Raw genomic sequence first — 17,690 nt, forward strand, 5'->3', positions numbered from 1 at the left:
CAAATGGAAAAACAGCAAAACCTTTCTTAAACCTTGCAGGAATGTATAGACCGGTCTATCTGAAATCATTTCCACACAGCAGTCGGTAAAATAAGACATAATGTCTTGCTGAAACAACAACAGTCACAGCAGTGGGACGAGGACAGGATGTAACTTACGCTGATTTTCGTAGCGTCCTTTGGCATCTCCTCCTGGGGCACCACCTAGAGGATAAAACACATAAAACACACAAGCTGCATGAGAGAAGAGTGTGCAATATTCAGCACAACACCTTCCTGGATTTGCATTTTGTCCTTTAGCTCTTGGATCAAAGTGCTTTACATTCTGGGGGAAAAGGGAAAAGGTCAAATCAAAGGTCGATCCGATGACATTTGTCAAATGTTGATTTGCCAAAAGTCAGAAACGATCCATCTTGTGCCTCCTAGAAAACTGCAGATTTAATATCTTTTGGGTATAAAGACTAAATCTATATAAAACTTACACAACTGGAATTAAATTGTAGCATCTTCTTTAAAGAAAATGGCCGGGATTCATTTAGTAAAACAGCAAGAAAGAATTCTAAAAGCATTTATTTATGAATATATAAGTGTTTATAAGACATCATGAACACAGGATTCACAGGAAGTGTTACCTAATGGGTAATGTTCCAATTTGTACGAAAGTGAAACGGTACGTTACGGTTTAGAAGTGACTATTATGACATGTTTATAAGCACTGAGGACTCTAAGAACAGTTATAGCGTTTTCTGAATATATGCTACAGTATGCTATATAACACACATTATAAGACATGATGAATACAGGATTCACAGAAAAAAACTCTTTTCTTCTCATTTCAATTCGTAGGAGTGACTACAGTGTTATTGCATGTTCATGAGAATTAAGAATCCATAGAACAGTTATAATGATTCAGAACTATATGTTATTTATAATGCTTTATGTATACAGGGATCACAGGACGTATTAGCTTATTAGTATGTTTTGTGTTTGTACATGAGTCTAATAATACACTGAGACTTATCTTAATAAAGGAGCATTCTAAGAACAGTTATACTGTTATATATGTGCTATGTAGGCTATATAACAAACTTTTATAATGCTTCATGAATGCAGAATTCACAGGAGGTGAATCTGATTTGTATGGAAGTTTAATAATACATTATGACTTAGAAGTGACAGCAGTGTTATTCATAAGAATTGAGAATTCCAAGAACAGTTATAATGCTTTATGAATGTGACATTTATAATGCACTATGAACACAGGAAAACGAGTTAACTAATCAGTAATCCTAGTAAGGATTTGGATGCTAGTTACCTGGTAAATGATAGTTGTGGAGTGATGATATTGAGTTGTGTTCAACTGAGAAATCAACTGAGATTTCTATGAACAGTTATAATGATTTATGAGTACATGAATGCATCAGTCACATTGAAAACGTTACATATTATGAACACAGGATTGACAGGATGTGTTACTCCGTTAGCATGTTTCCGACTCGGAAGTTAACTGATAAATTACAGTGCAGAAGTGTTGTGTTCTCTGGCGTTATCGTCATAAGATTATTAATAAGCTGTCCAAGAGCTGTTATAATGATTCATGAATATAATGCAGTATGATGCTTTATGAGTACAGGATTCACATACAGAACTCAGTGAGGGTGTGAGGGTGGAACATGCTGCATGCAGAGTGTATAAAGGTGAGGAGCAGAGCAGCATGTGGTGTGTGTGTGTGTGATAATGCCTTTATGTGTGTGTGTGTGTGTGATGATGCCTTTATGTGTGTGTGTGTGTGTGTGTGATAATGCCTTTATGTGTGTGTGTGTGTGTGTGTGTGTGATGATGCCTTTATGTGTGTGTGTGTGTGTGTGATAATGCCTTTATGTATGAGTTGTGTGTGTGTGTGAAGTGGACACAGAGAGCTGGTAGCCAGCTGCACCCTCCTCAGTGGCCCAGGATGAATAATGTATGTTGGTGCGGAGGTTAGCGCGAGTTTCTTTACCTCCCTCCAATTAGAAAGCATTCGCAGCAGCGCAGCAGGGAATCGCGCAAACTTTTCCTCTCTGCCACTGAACCCTTCACCCCCCGAAAAATTATTCCTCAGCACCTCTCAATCTTTCCTCTGTTTCCTCTCCAGTGCCTGCTCCCTCTACCCCTATCTCTCTCTCTTACACACACACACATATAAAGGCATTATCACACACACACACACACCCTCCTCCTCCTTCCCCCCTTCTCCCTCACTAGGTGCCTGGGGAACCTGATGCTATTTCTACCTCAGTGATTAATGTGGAGATAGTGTTTCCTGCACACACTTCTCCTCTTCCAGCCTTGTTCCTTTCCTCCTTATTGCATATCTTCGGTCTGGTCAATGTTCATGTACCTTAATGAACTGTTAGAGCTGACGACACAATGGATTAGTGTTAGAATTCCTGGGAATTTTGAGGAAGATTAGATCTCGTCTGATGGATGGAACAGAGAGTGAGTTTACTGACTTGGTGAACTGATGAATTAATGCTGCTTTCTTGATTAAAACGATAAAGAAAGGATCACATCCTAGAGAAAATAAACTCTCTTGAGCAGTTACAGTGAAAGATATATTTGAATTGCAATAACAACACTAGATTAGATTTTTTTTATTACATATGCAAATTGATGCATATTTAATTAGATGAAGCCTCAACTGCATACTAAATAAATGTAAATTTTTGATGTAAATTTTTTTTTAAAAGGCCGTTTTTTAGAGAAATTATCCTTTCCTTAATGACAAAAAAAAAAACATAAAAATTGTCTGATTTTCCTGTAATGTTCATTACTTATTTCTCTTTTCCACTAAATGTTTCGTATCAAATCCAAATGAAAGACTTGGTGAAATCCAGGCAGGGTTTAAACGTCAGGCAGACAGATCAATGAAAGGCAATGAATATAAAAAAATAAAATAAAGGAGAAAAACAAAAAAATAGGTTGTTATTAAGTAGAGAAATGCCAGAACCTCTTTCAGAACCTCTGAAAGAAGGTGATGAGTGAGGGAATATAAATACATGATGAAGTGAATGAAGGTTCACAGGAAACAGATGAGTTTAACAGACTGGTGTGTATCTCAGAGTGAGATAAAGTCTGGACAAGATCAGATTGTGGATTCGTTCTGGCTCATGGACTGGATTTAGATCTGGATTTGGGGTTTAATAAATCCGGTTACTCCACCTCATTAACCCCCTTAATGACAGAAATTTGTTGATTAAGTGTTTTTTTGGTTGTTGTTTTTTTTATTTCCTCAATGATAAAAACCAGACACAATGACAGTTTTTGAAATAAATATTATATTTTTTAGCAATGTATAAATGATCCAAATTATTTATTAAAATTTGTATTTTGTCTTTATTGTTTTGGAAGGTAAGACCAGAATTTTCACTTTTCTAAACACTTATTTCCAAAAAAAAAAAAAAACCTTTAAAGACACACTATCAAACGTCAAATGTCTTTTCGGGTGTGTTGTCCACTCCGGAGTATTTTCCAACAGTTTCCAGGTCCTTAATAATCTGCTTGGCTCTGGGCTCGGATCAGATCAGATCAGATTTTTCCTCACTTGGTGATTCCATGTCGAATCAAAGGACCTTTTCACCAGAACCTCAGATTTTGCTGCTGTTTTTTTTAGTAAACTCTCATTCGTTCCAGAACGGCAAACGATTTAAATGGCATCTGATTGTGATGTGCCACGCCCTTTTAAAAAAAACATGCTATGCTGAAGTTTGGTATCTTTATGTATTTTCCAATAAAGACTGTTTTGGAAGCTCCATGTTTGACTCATGAAGCCCCACACTACTGCACACCTGAATCAAAATTTTATGCGACATGTAGCTTCACTTCATCTTAAAAATAAGCAAAATACATGGCTGTGTCACGCCCCATTACTAAATACTGGCATAACACTGTCATTTTTGTACATTTTGCCAAAATATGCACAGAAATATATCTAGAAATCACTTGAAGACAGCTCAGAACCAGCCAACTCTCTACAGGAAAGACAGCACAGATTAGCATCAGCATCAGTCACCTGGTTGGTGGTCCACGTCTCCTTGTCTGTCCACTCTTTGTGGTTCCTGATGTACCACCACTGGATCTCCAGAGAATAAGAAGTGGAGCCTGATCCCCGAAACGAACAGGCCATCTCCACATCCTGCCCGCTGTGCGCCGTCATGTCATGAGGGACCTCTGTGAAGAGAGCTGGAGAGAGAAAGAAGGAGAGAGAGAGAGAGAGGCTTTAAAAGGCCATTATTTTATACTTAAAAGGCAAGAGGAAGAAAGAGAGACTACAAGGAAAGCTTTTCTGATTAAATCTGGTTATTTAAGCATTATGTGCATTATTTTAAAAGCATCATCATAAGAAAAAAGAGAAAATAAAGTAAGAATGATTCACAAATGATGTTAGCTGCAGCTAGTGTTTCCATTTCCTGACGCTTCTGATGTCACAACCATGAAGAAATGTAGACCTTCCAGTCACAGTGTAGTAGCTGGAAAAGTTCGAGCGATGCTGTCAGAAAGATAACTTTTTTTTTAATCTTTTCCCAGCATTCAAAACAAATCCAAGCTGAGTGGCCAAGGTTTATTTTTATCGGCGCTCCTGAGACTTTCAGGCAGAGCTCGACAGCGTATTCAGCACATTTCAGACCAGACTGAATTCCCTCTCACCATGTTAGACAAAAATAGGTTGTTTTCGTTTTAGTGTCACATCCAACAATCCCCACAACCACCATCATTCCAACCAAACCCCCAAACTCAACCACCCCATCACTACTTCCCCAAACCCATAACATTCCCCCAAACCCCCCAACATCCCCATCACTGTTCCCCCAAACCCCATCACCACTCACCCAAACCCACACAAAACCCAACAGCCCATCACTGCTCCTCTAAACCCCAATACCCACAACATCCACATCACCATTCCTCCAAACCCTAACACCCCAACATCCCCCAAACCCCCAACCCCAATATCCCCATCACTACTCCCCCAAACCCCAACATCCCCCCAAATCCCCAACCCCAACATCCCCATCACTACTCCTCCAAACCCCAACACCCCAACATCCTCAGCACCACTCCCCCTAACCCCAACAATCCCCAACACCACCATCACCACCACCCCCAAACGCCCACAAAACCCAACATCCCCCCAAACCCCAAAAACCCCATCACCACTCCCCCAAACTCCAACCCCCCAACATCCCCCCAAACCCCCAACCCCAGCATTCCCATCACTACTCCCCCAAACCCCAACACCCCAACATCCTTAGCACCACTCCCCAAATCCCCAACAATCCCCAACACCCCAACCACCATCTCCATCACCCCAAAAATGTCCACCCCCCAGCAACCCCCAAAACCCCCCACCACCAGCAACACAGCACCCCCCCATACCCCCACCAATCATGTCATTGTTCTTTTCCTTAATTGCATACATACATTACATTTTTGTGTCATCTCTTGATTTGTTTGCCTCTTTATACATTAATTTCTTTTGTTTTATTGCAAAGTCTTGTCATGTCATTAATTCTAAGCTTTTTTTAGCTTTTCTGGGGTTAGGCATTGTTTATGATTATGGATATTCCTATAAATTTGTACATCATCATATCTATTTCTATATAAACCCTATCCACCCTATCCACTGTGGGGCTCCAGCTTCCTGACACGTGAAGACCAATAAACACTTTCTTCTCCCTCTGAACCAGTTCAGTTTTCACTCGCAAAAGGAACATTTCAGAGAAACCGATCTCCAAACACGGACATGAAAGGGGCAGTTGCTATTCAGTGTGAGAATAAGCGAAACCCAAGGCTCCTTATCGGACCGCACACACACTCCTGGCAGCCAGCAGGCAGTCCTGTGTGCTTCAAAGCTAGCGATTCAGCTCTGTACGGATCGCTCGCACCTCACTTTCAAACCCTCGACATGAGACGGCGCCGGTGTCTAATGCCGCTCTGTATAATGCCCTGAACCGAGCCAGAGGAGGTGTGAAGTGAGGAATGTGAAGCGCTGATACCAAAAAAGCAGCACAATATGTGGAAAAATGCTTTGAAAGAGGACACGGTTGTTATATTATATTATATTCTTTATGCTGATTTAATTTTCCATTCTGAATGCTTATCCATTAACTTTCTATCAGAGCAGCTCTGCAAATCACCACTTTATAGCCGAGCGCTCGTGGTCGTTTCTATGGTAACAGATTTTAGAGAGACCCGCACAGTGGACGTTTCACACAGTTGGGTTAAAAACGTGTGTAACTGTTGATAAGGTGACATTTTCTATAAACGAGAAAGGAAACTTTGCAGCTACGTAGCATGAGCTCCATCAAACTTCTAAACAGATGTAGAAGTTGTTAGCTATGAAGGGTAATAAGCTTAAAAGATGTTAATTGGAGAGATATAATGGCTAGGTTCGAGTTTGCTCAGTTAACCAAATAGTTAATAATGCTTTCCCAACATTAGCTAGCAAACCTACGTTTACTTTCAAACAGCCAAGAGAGACGAGGTTTATACAAATTTCTGCTTAGGATCCTGAGAAGGCTGAGAAGCAGATAGAACGGATTTTCTTTCACTTCTTTAGGATGAAATCCACTAAAATCGCTAACACTAGCTTCCAATTTCTATTAACATGAGATAAAGGAAAGTCGATACGGAAGAAGACAATGTCTAAAATCTGCATGAGTATGTGACTAAACTCTTGAGCATATTCAGATAGGCTAATCCGGGATTTGCTAGCATGTAGTGTCAAACGAGCCCCATGCACAAAGAAGATATCAATCTAGCTGATCCAACTCATATGGCTATTAACTTTAGCCCAATCCTCTTAACTGCTCCCTGCAGAAGGCTTTTAATTTCCCTCAGAATCCCATCTGAAGACTGGAGACTGCCTCTGGGCCCTCGGGGTGTTCCGGAGACTTCCGGCTGCTCTCTGAGAAAGTTTGGAATATTCACACATCCACTTCAGAGCTACCAGATAATGCTAAATCCCCTCATGTCTTGGTGTGTCTCCAGGGAATAAGATTATCATCAGGAGTTCAGGAGTTGTGGTGTAACTTCAGCAGATGAGCAGATGAGCAAAATGACATGTGAATCTGTTGTGATCAGTTGCGAAGCTGTTCAGCTATTAACTTACATTCATGGAAGCCCCGCCCCCTTCCCTACCCCTTTCCCCTACCCTCCATCTCACATTAGCAGTTAGTGTGTCATAATTTGGAACAATGGATTTGGAACAATTTGGATTTCAAAGGCAGTGACTGAAATAAATGGCGGCAACAATCAGAAATTGAAACAATCGTTAGCAGTTACAACAATGCTTTGCCCGCAAATCGGATACTGTTCTTTTAAAATAGTCATTATCATTGAATTAATTTCAGGCCTACTCCAGATTCACAGCTTCCAGTTCATCACAGCAGATTCAATTGTATTGTTGCCAACTTTCTGCAGAGTCAATAACTACAGACCTTCAAATTTCATGTGGCCTTCAGATTAGCTCAAGAACAGTGCGTAGAGAGCTTCATGGAATGGGCTTTCGTGGCTGAGCAGCTGCATCCAAGCCTTATATCACCAAGTGCAATGCAACGCGTCAGATGCAGTGATGTAAAGCACGCCGCCACTGGACTCTAGAGCAGTGGAGATCTCTGGAGTGACCAATCACACTTCTCTGTCTGGCAATCCGATGGATGAATCTGGGTTTGGCGGTTGCCAGGAGAACGGTACTTGCCTGACTGCATTGTGCCAAGTGTAAAGTTTGGTGGAGGGGGGATTATGGTGTGGGGTTGTTTTTCAGGGATTGGGCTTGGCCCCTTAGTTCCCATGAAAGGAACTCTTAATGCTCAGCATGCCAAGACATTTTGGACAATTTCATGATCCCAACTTTGTGGGAATAGTTTGGGGATGACCCCTTCCTGTTCCAACATGACTGCTCACCAGTACACAAAGCAAGGTCCATAAAGACATGGATGACAGAGTCTGGTGTGAAGGAACTTGACCTGCCTAACCTCAACCTGATAGAACACCTTTGGGATGAATTAGAGCGGAGACTGTGAGCCAGGCCTTCTCGTCCAACATCAGTGCCCGACCTCACAAATGCGCTTCTAGAGGAACGGTCAAAAATTCCCATTAAACACACTCCTAAAGCTTGTGGAAAGCCTTCCCAGAAGAGTTGAAGCTCTTATAGCTGCAAAGGTTGGGCCAACCCCATATTAAACTCTACAGATTAAGAATGCGATGTCATTAAAGTTCATGTGTAACATCAGATGTGCAGGATGAACCTCACATTTCCAACCGCATTTTCAGATAAAAACTAAAAAGGAAACATTTTTGTTTCAACAAAAAGTGAAAGACTATAGTGAAAACACTGTAACAATCCTTCAGTGTCCGTCTGAGATGGATAAAAACATGACAGGAAATGAACTTAAATTAAAAAAACAATAGCAAAGAAATAACGGTAAAGACAAGCTAAGACAAGGCTTGAAAAGTTCACAGAAATAAACACACATCACATGGTAACGACAACAATACTAGCAAGTTTTATACGCTAACTAAAGATAAAAGACAGGAAGTGAGCACACATGGAAAAACAAATTTAAAACATGATTGAGGTTGCCCTCTTCTGGTCTGGAGGAGAATTCTCCATACTGTACAGGATTTTGAGAAAGGTATTAATTTTCATTCAGGATTTTTAATTCACCTCAGATTGAAACTCTAAAGAACTAACAGTTAAATAAATCTTCGACAAACAAACAAACCTTCATTTGATTCAATGAGTGTCTATAGTAATATGTTGACTGTCCATGGATTTCTGCCTCTTCAGTTGAAAGGCTGTCAGTGCTTCTGCTGAATCGTCTTTAAAAGACATTCAAATCCAAAATGGTCATAAAAACCGATTACCAGCAAAGTAGCAAGGCTGATAGTAAGTGACAGAATACAAAAGCTCTGTGGCAGCTGGCCATTTTAGAAAGGCCACATGTCACACTGAGTTTAAACAAGCCTCAGTCTGCAGGGCCGCTGGGAGAACTGCAGGGACATCCATCAGAAAGAGCCATCTTTAAAAAGATCTACGAAAATATTCTCTGCCTCACTGCACTCACTCGTCTGTTAATCGAAACAAACCAAATTTTCTTCCAACGAGCGCTGATTTACTTGTGAAACCGAACACGCATCTGTTCTTACAACCAAAAGAAAAAAGGAAAGCTAAATTCCAGATGGTGCTCCTGCAAATCATCTCAATAGTTCAGGCTCATTATTAGCCTTCAGCCGCTGTACGGCTTTGTCCATTGTTAAGTCACGGCTGGCAGAGCAACACTCTGAGTCCATTCACCGCTATACACTATTCTGCTTCTCCACGGCATTGACGTTAATAGCTTTAAAAAAAAAAGTCAGTAAGCTCTCTGTAAGGAGGAGGATAATACACAGTATAGGTACGGTCCGTGCCCTATCCAGGGGCGGCGATGAAGCAAATTGATTGGATCTTGTTATGTTTTTCATTAGGAAAAGCAGGAAAACCGATCAATTTGTTACATAAAGCTGAAGAGAAAGAGACAGAAAGGGAAGAAACTTGCGTGGGTTGAGGAGGTGCGATTGCTTTCTTAGAGATTCTTCCTAGTTTCTTTCTCACACACTTTTTTCCAGATTGTTGCTTCACCAAAGCTAGACCTCGTAGCTTGTAATGATCAAAAACGATGGCTTGGTAAATTAGGACACTTTCCTTAAATTCAGCAAACACAGCAACACGTGCATGTACAGTATAAACATAACAAAATATTCTCTTGCTCTGTAGATCTTTAACACTATACACGACTACACAAGTAGAGAGTTTTGAGTAGCACTTAGCTTAGCGTGTTCCTCACAAAAGACGATCACGAAGACTCACAGTTTCTAGCTTAAAAAAGTGACACAATTCCCAGCTCTGACTTTCCACTCCTGAGGTAAATCGGATGCAGCATTTGCACAGACGCTGATGTCAATATTTCCATGTTATTTTTGTATTTTGACTATTTATTTGTTTATTTTATGTCATTTTATGTATTTTATGTATTTTTCCTGTTATCTCACTGAAATTTTTTCCTCTTGCCATCAATAAAACACATTTCATTCTTTTGTTATACCTGGCACAATATATAAATATTACACAGTGGAGTATACGAATTACGACTTTTTGCCCTAAGAATTGAAATTTTGCAAGAAATTTGCAGCGGCATACAAAGCATACGAACGAACCAAACCGAACCAAACACCAGTTGCGAGTATGTCCGGGAGCCATTCAAAACTTGTTTGCGTCAGTGGAAAGCCAAACAAAGCCAACTGAAACGAGTTTACAAATGTTTTTTTTCAGTCACTGAAATTTGTTTTCGAAAGAGTCAACCCATGATACCGACACTGCTTTCAGCATGTTTTCAAAAGCTAACTGATTTTTTGCGTGTTTTTTTGTTGATAAATGGTGGTCTGTTCTATTTTTAGCCCAAGCTTGGTGGCATGACTTCCTGTGAGGAGTCTTGACATGGAATGCTTGACTTGGGTCAGTTCTTTGTAAGCAGCCATACAGTTTACATACACTTTGTATTGGTAATATTTATGGGTGGCTGGAATGGATTATCTGCTTTTACTTTATTTCTTATCGGAAAATTTGTTTCAAAATACAAATGTTCACCTTGCCTAAATTCATATGCTGAGGTTCCACTGTATAAGGGTATTTTCTGGTTCAGTTTGAGGATTCTGGCATAATTCTGGACCAGCTATAGCTGTTTTCTGGAGCTTCTCGATAAGTTGCGGCTGAGTTCTGGGGTAAAGGTGGTGGCATTTTGGCGCTTGTCTGACTGATATCTGTGGATTATGGCAATGTTGTGGGCCAGTTGTGGCTGATTTTTCGTGACTCTATGAAGTTGTGGGTAAGTTTTGATTTGTTTTCGGTATTGGTCTGGTTGATTTTGGCAAACCTTGTCGCATTTGGGCCAACCTTGGGCCGTAATTCCATGTGATATATGGGCCAGTCGAAACTTTTTAGCAATTTTTCCTAAAGCAGAAAGCAGCCTAGCATTCAATATGTAAGGAATAAGACACTTTGGGACATGCAACTTTAGTAAAATAATGAATCCCATGCTGGTGTGATGGACTGGAGCCATGGTGTGTTTGATTCTCAGCTATAGATCATGTGTGTGCTTTGTGCAGGAGGTTAATAAGTCAATAAACCCTGCTCTTATCTCTGAAGTGTCACATCAGCTGTAATTTCTCGTGCCACTCAACACATCATACTCTCTTGTTTCCGTAATTGGAAGCTCAAAGGATGCAGCACCTGCACGGAAAAGGTTTCCGTCTGCTTGGGCATGCCTCATTAACTTCATAAAGAGGTTGCTCATTAGCTGATCAGGTCAATCAGGTGTGCTGAAGGAGGGAGGATCAGGAAATGGCCCGGCGTTGAACTCTTCGAGAGTGGACTTTAACAACGTGTATGATTAAAAGCAGGAGTGTGACAGCGGCATGTGCTCATATCAAACCCCGTACACTCGTAGCTCATTCCCCCCCCCCTCTCTCTCCGACAGCGAGCAGCGGAAAGAGAGGAGAGTGTAATTATTGTAGCTCTATCGTATCGTAATTGGGGGCCTCAAAGGACTTTGTAAGTGATATGAGAAAGGCTACGGAGACATCATTATTTCCCAGAGATATGATCGGACAAGCTGCGTTTTCAGTGAAAACAAAATCAGTCGATCAAATCAGAGAGCTGTGGGTTCACAATGGCCGAGAAAGAGAGAGAGAGAGAGAGAGAGAGAGCAAGAACGAGGGAATGAGAGAGAGAGAAATAGGGGAAGAAAGAGGAAAATGGAAATGAAAGAGAAATACAGAAAACGTGAGAATGTGTGTGTGTGTGAGAGAGAGAGAGAGAGAGAGAGAGAGAGAGAGAGAGAGAACGAAGGAATGAGAGAGAGAGAAATAGGGGAAGAAAGAGGAAAATGGAAATGAAAGAGAAATACAGAAAACGTGAGAATGTGTGTGTGTGTGTGTGTGAGAGAGAGAGAGAGAGAGAGAGAGAGAGAGAGAGATAGGGGATAAAAAAAGGAGAAAGATGGTGAGAGAGAAATACAGAAAACGAGAGAGAGAGAGAGAGAGAGAGAGAGTAGCAGTAGAATCTCATCCCATCTCTTTGATATGTGATTCACTGATTTATCAGGATCCATACCAGACATGGTGCTAGATACAGAGTCTCAAGAAACACCCAGTAAGTGAGAGAGAGAGAGAGAGAGAGAGAGAGAGAGAGAGAGAGAGAAAGAGAGAGAGAGAGACGGTGTTGAAACATGACCAGCAGACTTTCCAAGGACGAGTGTTGAGTACAAGTGTGTGAACAATCCCTAAGCAAAGGATCATCCTGGGCTGCGCAAACAGAGCATATGTCTGAGCGCTGCCCTTCAGTTTGAACTCAATCGAGCTTTCAAGAAAGGCCAGAAGCAAGAGAGAGAGAGAGAGAGAGAGAGAGAGCGAGGGAGAGGGAGGGAGAGAGAGAGAGAGAGAGAGAGAGAGAGAGGGAGAGGGAGGGAGAGAGAGTGAAAGGAAATGGATCACTTGACAACTCAAACAAAAGCAGGACTGAAGTAGAGCGATTCCGAGGTCTGTCAACACGCCTGTCTTCTCCCTCGCCGACAAGCCTCTCACTCACTCCTCGCCTCAACTCGCCTCGCCTCAACTCGACAGTCCATATTTATTATTTAAATAGTAGGATACCGGATCAGGAGCGTTACATGTCCAATCTTTCCACATATTTGAGTAGATGTGTTCATTAGGATGTTAACACTGATCTCAGAGCAGCTCTGACGATGAACCTGACTGCAGCTTTGACTTCACACGTGATACAGCGACGACTTCATGTTCTGTGAGGTTCAGTTCCACACTCGCTACCTCCGACTGCTTCCTGTTTACTCTTTGATGCACAAAATGGTTGCCATGGTTACCTCCTGGGGCATGTGAAGTGGTTTTGTTTGGGGTGCTTGCTGTGCTCTATGACATCACACACAAATTATAATTATTGATATGAAACTTGTTTATGGAAAGAGACTTTGACACAAACAGCGACTGGAGCCTAGATGTGGGCGTGTACACACCAGAGGCGTGACAAACCTGAGAACTTATGCAAATACGGAGCGACTCAGTGCACCAACGCGAGTGAAGACGGTAGGTTATTGCACATGATCCGTGGTGAAGAGCACACACACACATTTTCCTTCATCTTAGGACATGATGCAGATAAACACTACTGAATTTTATACACAAACAACAAATCTCCCTCAGGAACGTTTCATTTTACAGCAAGAAACTTTTCTTGTCAAGTGTCGAGAGTGCTAGTTGTGTCGATGATGTATGTTATTACGTTATCGCAACCTGTAGTAGGAGCGCCCTGGAACATAGCTTTACACTGTACATTACAGCTGTACAGGCCTACGCTTTTTCCATCACCACCATCATCATCAACATCCATTTTCTGTAGTTGCTTATCCTTGGTCTTGTAATCTATCCCAGAGGACAATCACACACACTCACACACACTTACACTACAGTGAATTTAAAGAAATCAATCAGCCTACAACACATGTCTTTGGCCTGGTGGAGGAAACTGGAGAACCCATAGGAAACACCTGAAGCAGAGGGAGAACATCAATCACCAAACCCACTTTTAGACACAGGCAGGAACCCCCAACGCTGTGAGGGAAACCCCACCAAGCCACCATCAACCATCATGAATATCACCATCATCACCATCATCATTACCACCACCACCACCATCATCATCATCACCGTCATCATCAATTTCGTCACCATCATCAATATCACCATCATCACCACCACCACCATCATCAATATCACCATTATCATCACCACCACCACCATCACCATCATCAATATCACCATCATCCTCACCACCACCACCACCATCATCAATATCACCATCATCACCACCACCACCACCATCATCAATATCACCATCATCCTCACCGCCACCACCACCATCATCAATATCACCATCATCCTCACCACCACCACCACCATCATCAATATCACCATCATCCTCACCACCACCACCACCATCATCAATATCACCATCATCCTCACCACCACCACCACCACCATCATCAATATCACCATCATCCTCACCACCACCACCACCATCATCAATATCACCATCATCACCACCACCACCACCATCATCAATATCACCATCATCCTCACCGCCACCACCACCATCATCAATATCACCATCATCCTCACCACCACCACCACCATCATCAATATCACCATCATCCTCACCACCACCACCACCATCATCAATATCACCATCATCCTCACCACCACCACCACCACCATCATCAATATCACCATCATCCTCACCACCACCACCACCATCATCAATATCACCATCATCCTCACCACCACCACCACCATCATCAATATCACCATCATCATCCTCACCACCGAACACCACCATCATCAATATCACCATCATCCTCACCACCACCACCACCATCAATATCACCATCATCCTCACCACCACCACCACCATCATCAATATCACCATCATCACCACCACCACCGCCATCATCAATATCACCATCATCATCATCACCAGCATCAACACCATCACCACCACCATCATCATCATCGTCGTCACCAGCATCAATATCACCATCATCATCACCATCATCAATATCACCATTATCATCACCACCACCACCATCATCGTTATCATCATCATCACCATCATCACCATCATCACCGTCATCACCACCACCACCATAATCATCATCATCACCACCACCACCACCATCATCTTCATCACCATCGTCATCACCACCATCATCATCATCACCACCACCACCACCATCATCTTCATCACCATCGTCATCACCACCATCACCATCATCATCGTCACCACCATCACCATAGTCATCATCATCACCATTGTCATCACCACCACCACCATCATCATAATCATCACCACCATGACCATCATCACCATCATCACCACCACCACCACCATCACCACCATCATCATCATCGTCATCACCATCATCAATATCACCATCATTACGACCACCATCATCATCATCATAATCATCAACATAATCAATATCACCATCATCATCATTACCATCATCACCTTCATCATCATAATCACCATCGTCATCACCACCACCACCATCATCATCATCACCGTCATCATCTTTATCGTCACCATCATCGATATCACCATCATCACCACCACCACCATCATCAATATCACCATCATCACCACCACCACCATCATCGTTATCATCATCATCACCACCACCATAATCATCATCACCGTCATCACCACCACCATCATCATCATCACCATCGTCATCACCACCACCACCATCACCATCGTCATCACCACCACCACCACCATCACCATCGTCATCACCACCACCACCACCATCACCATCGTCATCACCACCACCACCATAATCATCATCATCATCACCACCACCATAATCATCATCACCGTCATCACCACCACCATCATCATCATCACCATCGTCATCACCACCACCACCACCATCACCATCGTCATCACCACCACCACCACCATCACCATCGTCATCACCACCACCACCATCATCACCATCGTCATCACCATCATCATCACCACCACCACCATAATCATCATCATCACCACCACCACCACCACCACCATAATCATCATCACCACCACCACCATCACCACCACCACCACGATAATCATCACCATCACCATCATCACCACAGTCATCATCATCACCGCCACCACCATCATCATAATCATCACCACCATGACCATCATCACCATCGTCATCACCACCACCACCTAGACCACTATAATCATCACCATCATCATCACCACCACCACTATCATCATCATCACCACCACCACCACCACCATAATCATCATCACCACCACCATCATCATCATCACCATCGTCATCACCACCACCACCATCACCATCGTCATCACCACCACCACCACCATCACCATCGTCATCACCACCACCACCATCATCACCATCGTCATCACCATCATCATCACCACCACCACCATAATCATCATCATCACCACCACCACCACCACCACCATAATCATCATCACCACCACCACCATCACCACCACCACCACGATAATCATCACCATCATCATCATCACCACAGTCATCATCACCACAGTCATCATCATCACCGCCACCACCATCATCATAATCATCACCACCATGACCATCATCACCATCGTCATCACCACCACCACCTAGACCACTATAATCATCACCATCATCATCACCACCACCACTATCATCATCACCACCACTACCGCCACTATCATCACCATCATCACCACCACCACCACCATCATCATCATCACCACCATCTCCACCACAGTCATCATCATCACCGCCACCACTATCATCATAATCATCACCACCATGACCATCATCACCATCGTCATCACCACCACCACCTAGACCACTATAATCATCACCATCATCATCACCACCACCACCACCACTATCATCATCACCACCACTACCGCCACTATCATCACCATCATCATCACCACCACCACTATCATCATCATCACCACCACCACTACCGCCACTATCATCACCATCATCACCACCACCACCACCATCATCACCACCACCACCATCATCATCATCATCATCATCACCACCACCACCACCACAATCATCACCACCACCACCATCACCACCACCACCACCACCATAATCATCACCATCACCATCATCACCACAGTCATCATCATCACCATCATCACCGCCACCACCATCATCATAATCATCACCACCATGACCATCATCACCATCGTCATCACCACCACCACCTAGACCACTATAATCATCACCATCATCATCACCACCACCACTATCATCATCACCACCACTACCGCCACTATCATCACCATCATCACCACCACCACCACCATCATCATCATCATCACCACCATCTCCACCACAATCATCATCACCATCATCACCACCACCACCACCACTATCATCATCACCATCATCACCACCACCACTATCATCATCATCATCACCACCACCACTACCGCCACTATCATCACCATCACCACCACCGCCATCATCATCATCATCATCACCACCACCACCACCACTATCATCATCACCATCACCACCACCACCACCACTATCATCATCATCACCACCACCACCACCACCACTATCATCATCACCATCACCACCACCACCACCACTATCATCATCATCATCACCACCACCACTACTGCCACTATCATCACCATCATCACCACCACCACCACCACTATCATCATCACCACCACCACTACCGCCACTATCATCACCATCACCACCACCATCACCACCACCGCCATCATCATCATCATCATCACCACCACCACCACCACTATCATCATCACCATCACCACCACCACCACCACTATCATCATCATCATCACCACCACCACCACCACTATCATCATCACCATCACCACCACCACCACCACTATCATCATCATCATCACCACCACCACTACTGCCACTATCATCACCATCATCACCACCACCACCACCACCACCACCACTATCATCATCATCATCACCACCACCACTACTGCCACTATCATCACCATCATCACCACCA

General features: G+C 43.0%; 1 protein-coding gene across 2 annotated transcripts in view; it reads right to left on the reverse strand.

The window, feature by feature from the left end:
- Nucleotides 1–17,690, reverse strand: part of LOC131366287 (V-set and transmembrane domain-containing protein 2-like protein) — a 46,390-nt gene that overhangs the window by 9,437 nt on the left and 19,263 nt on the right. For both annotated transcript variants that reach the window (XM_058410634.1, XM_058410633.1), the window contains 2 exons: nucleotides 4,051–4,220; nucleotides 159–203 (listed from right to left, as the gene is read on the reverse strand). In XM_058410634.1, coding sequence (XP_058266617.1) covers nucleotides 159–203; nucleotides 4,051–4,220 — 215 coding nt within the window. The remainder of the gene's footprint in view (nucleotides 1–158; nucleotides 204–4,050; nucleotides 4,221–17,690) is intronic.

Source organism: Hemibagrus wyckioides, linkage group LG15 (genome assembly GCF_019097595.1).
Source record: "Hemibagrus wyckioides isolate EC202008001 linkage group LG15, SWU_Hwy_1.0, whole genome shotgun sequence".
NCBI lineage: Eukaryota > Metazoa > Chordata > Actinopteri > Siluriformes > Bagridae > Hemibagrus > Hemibagrus wyckioides.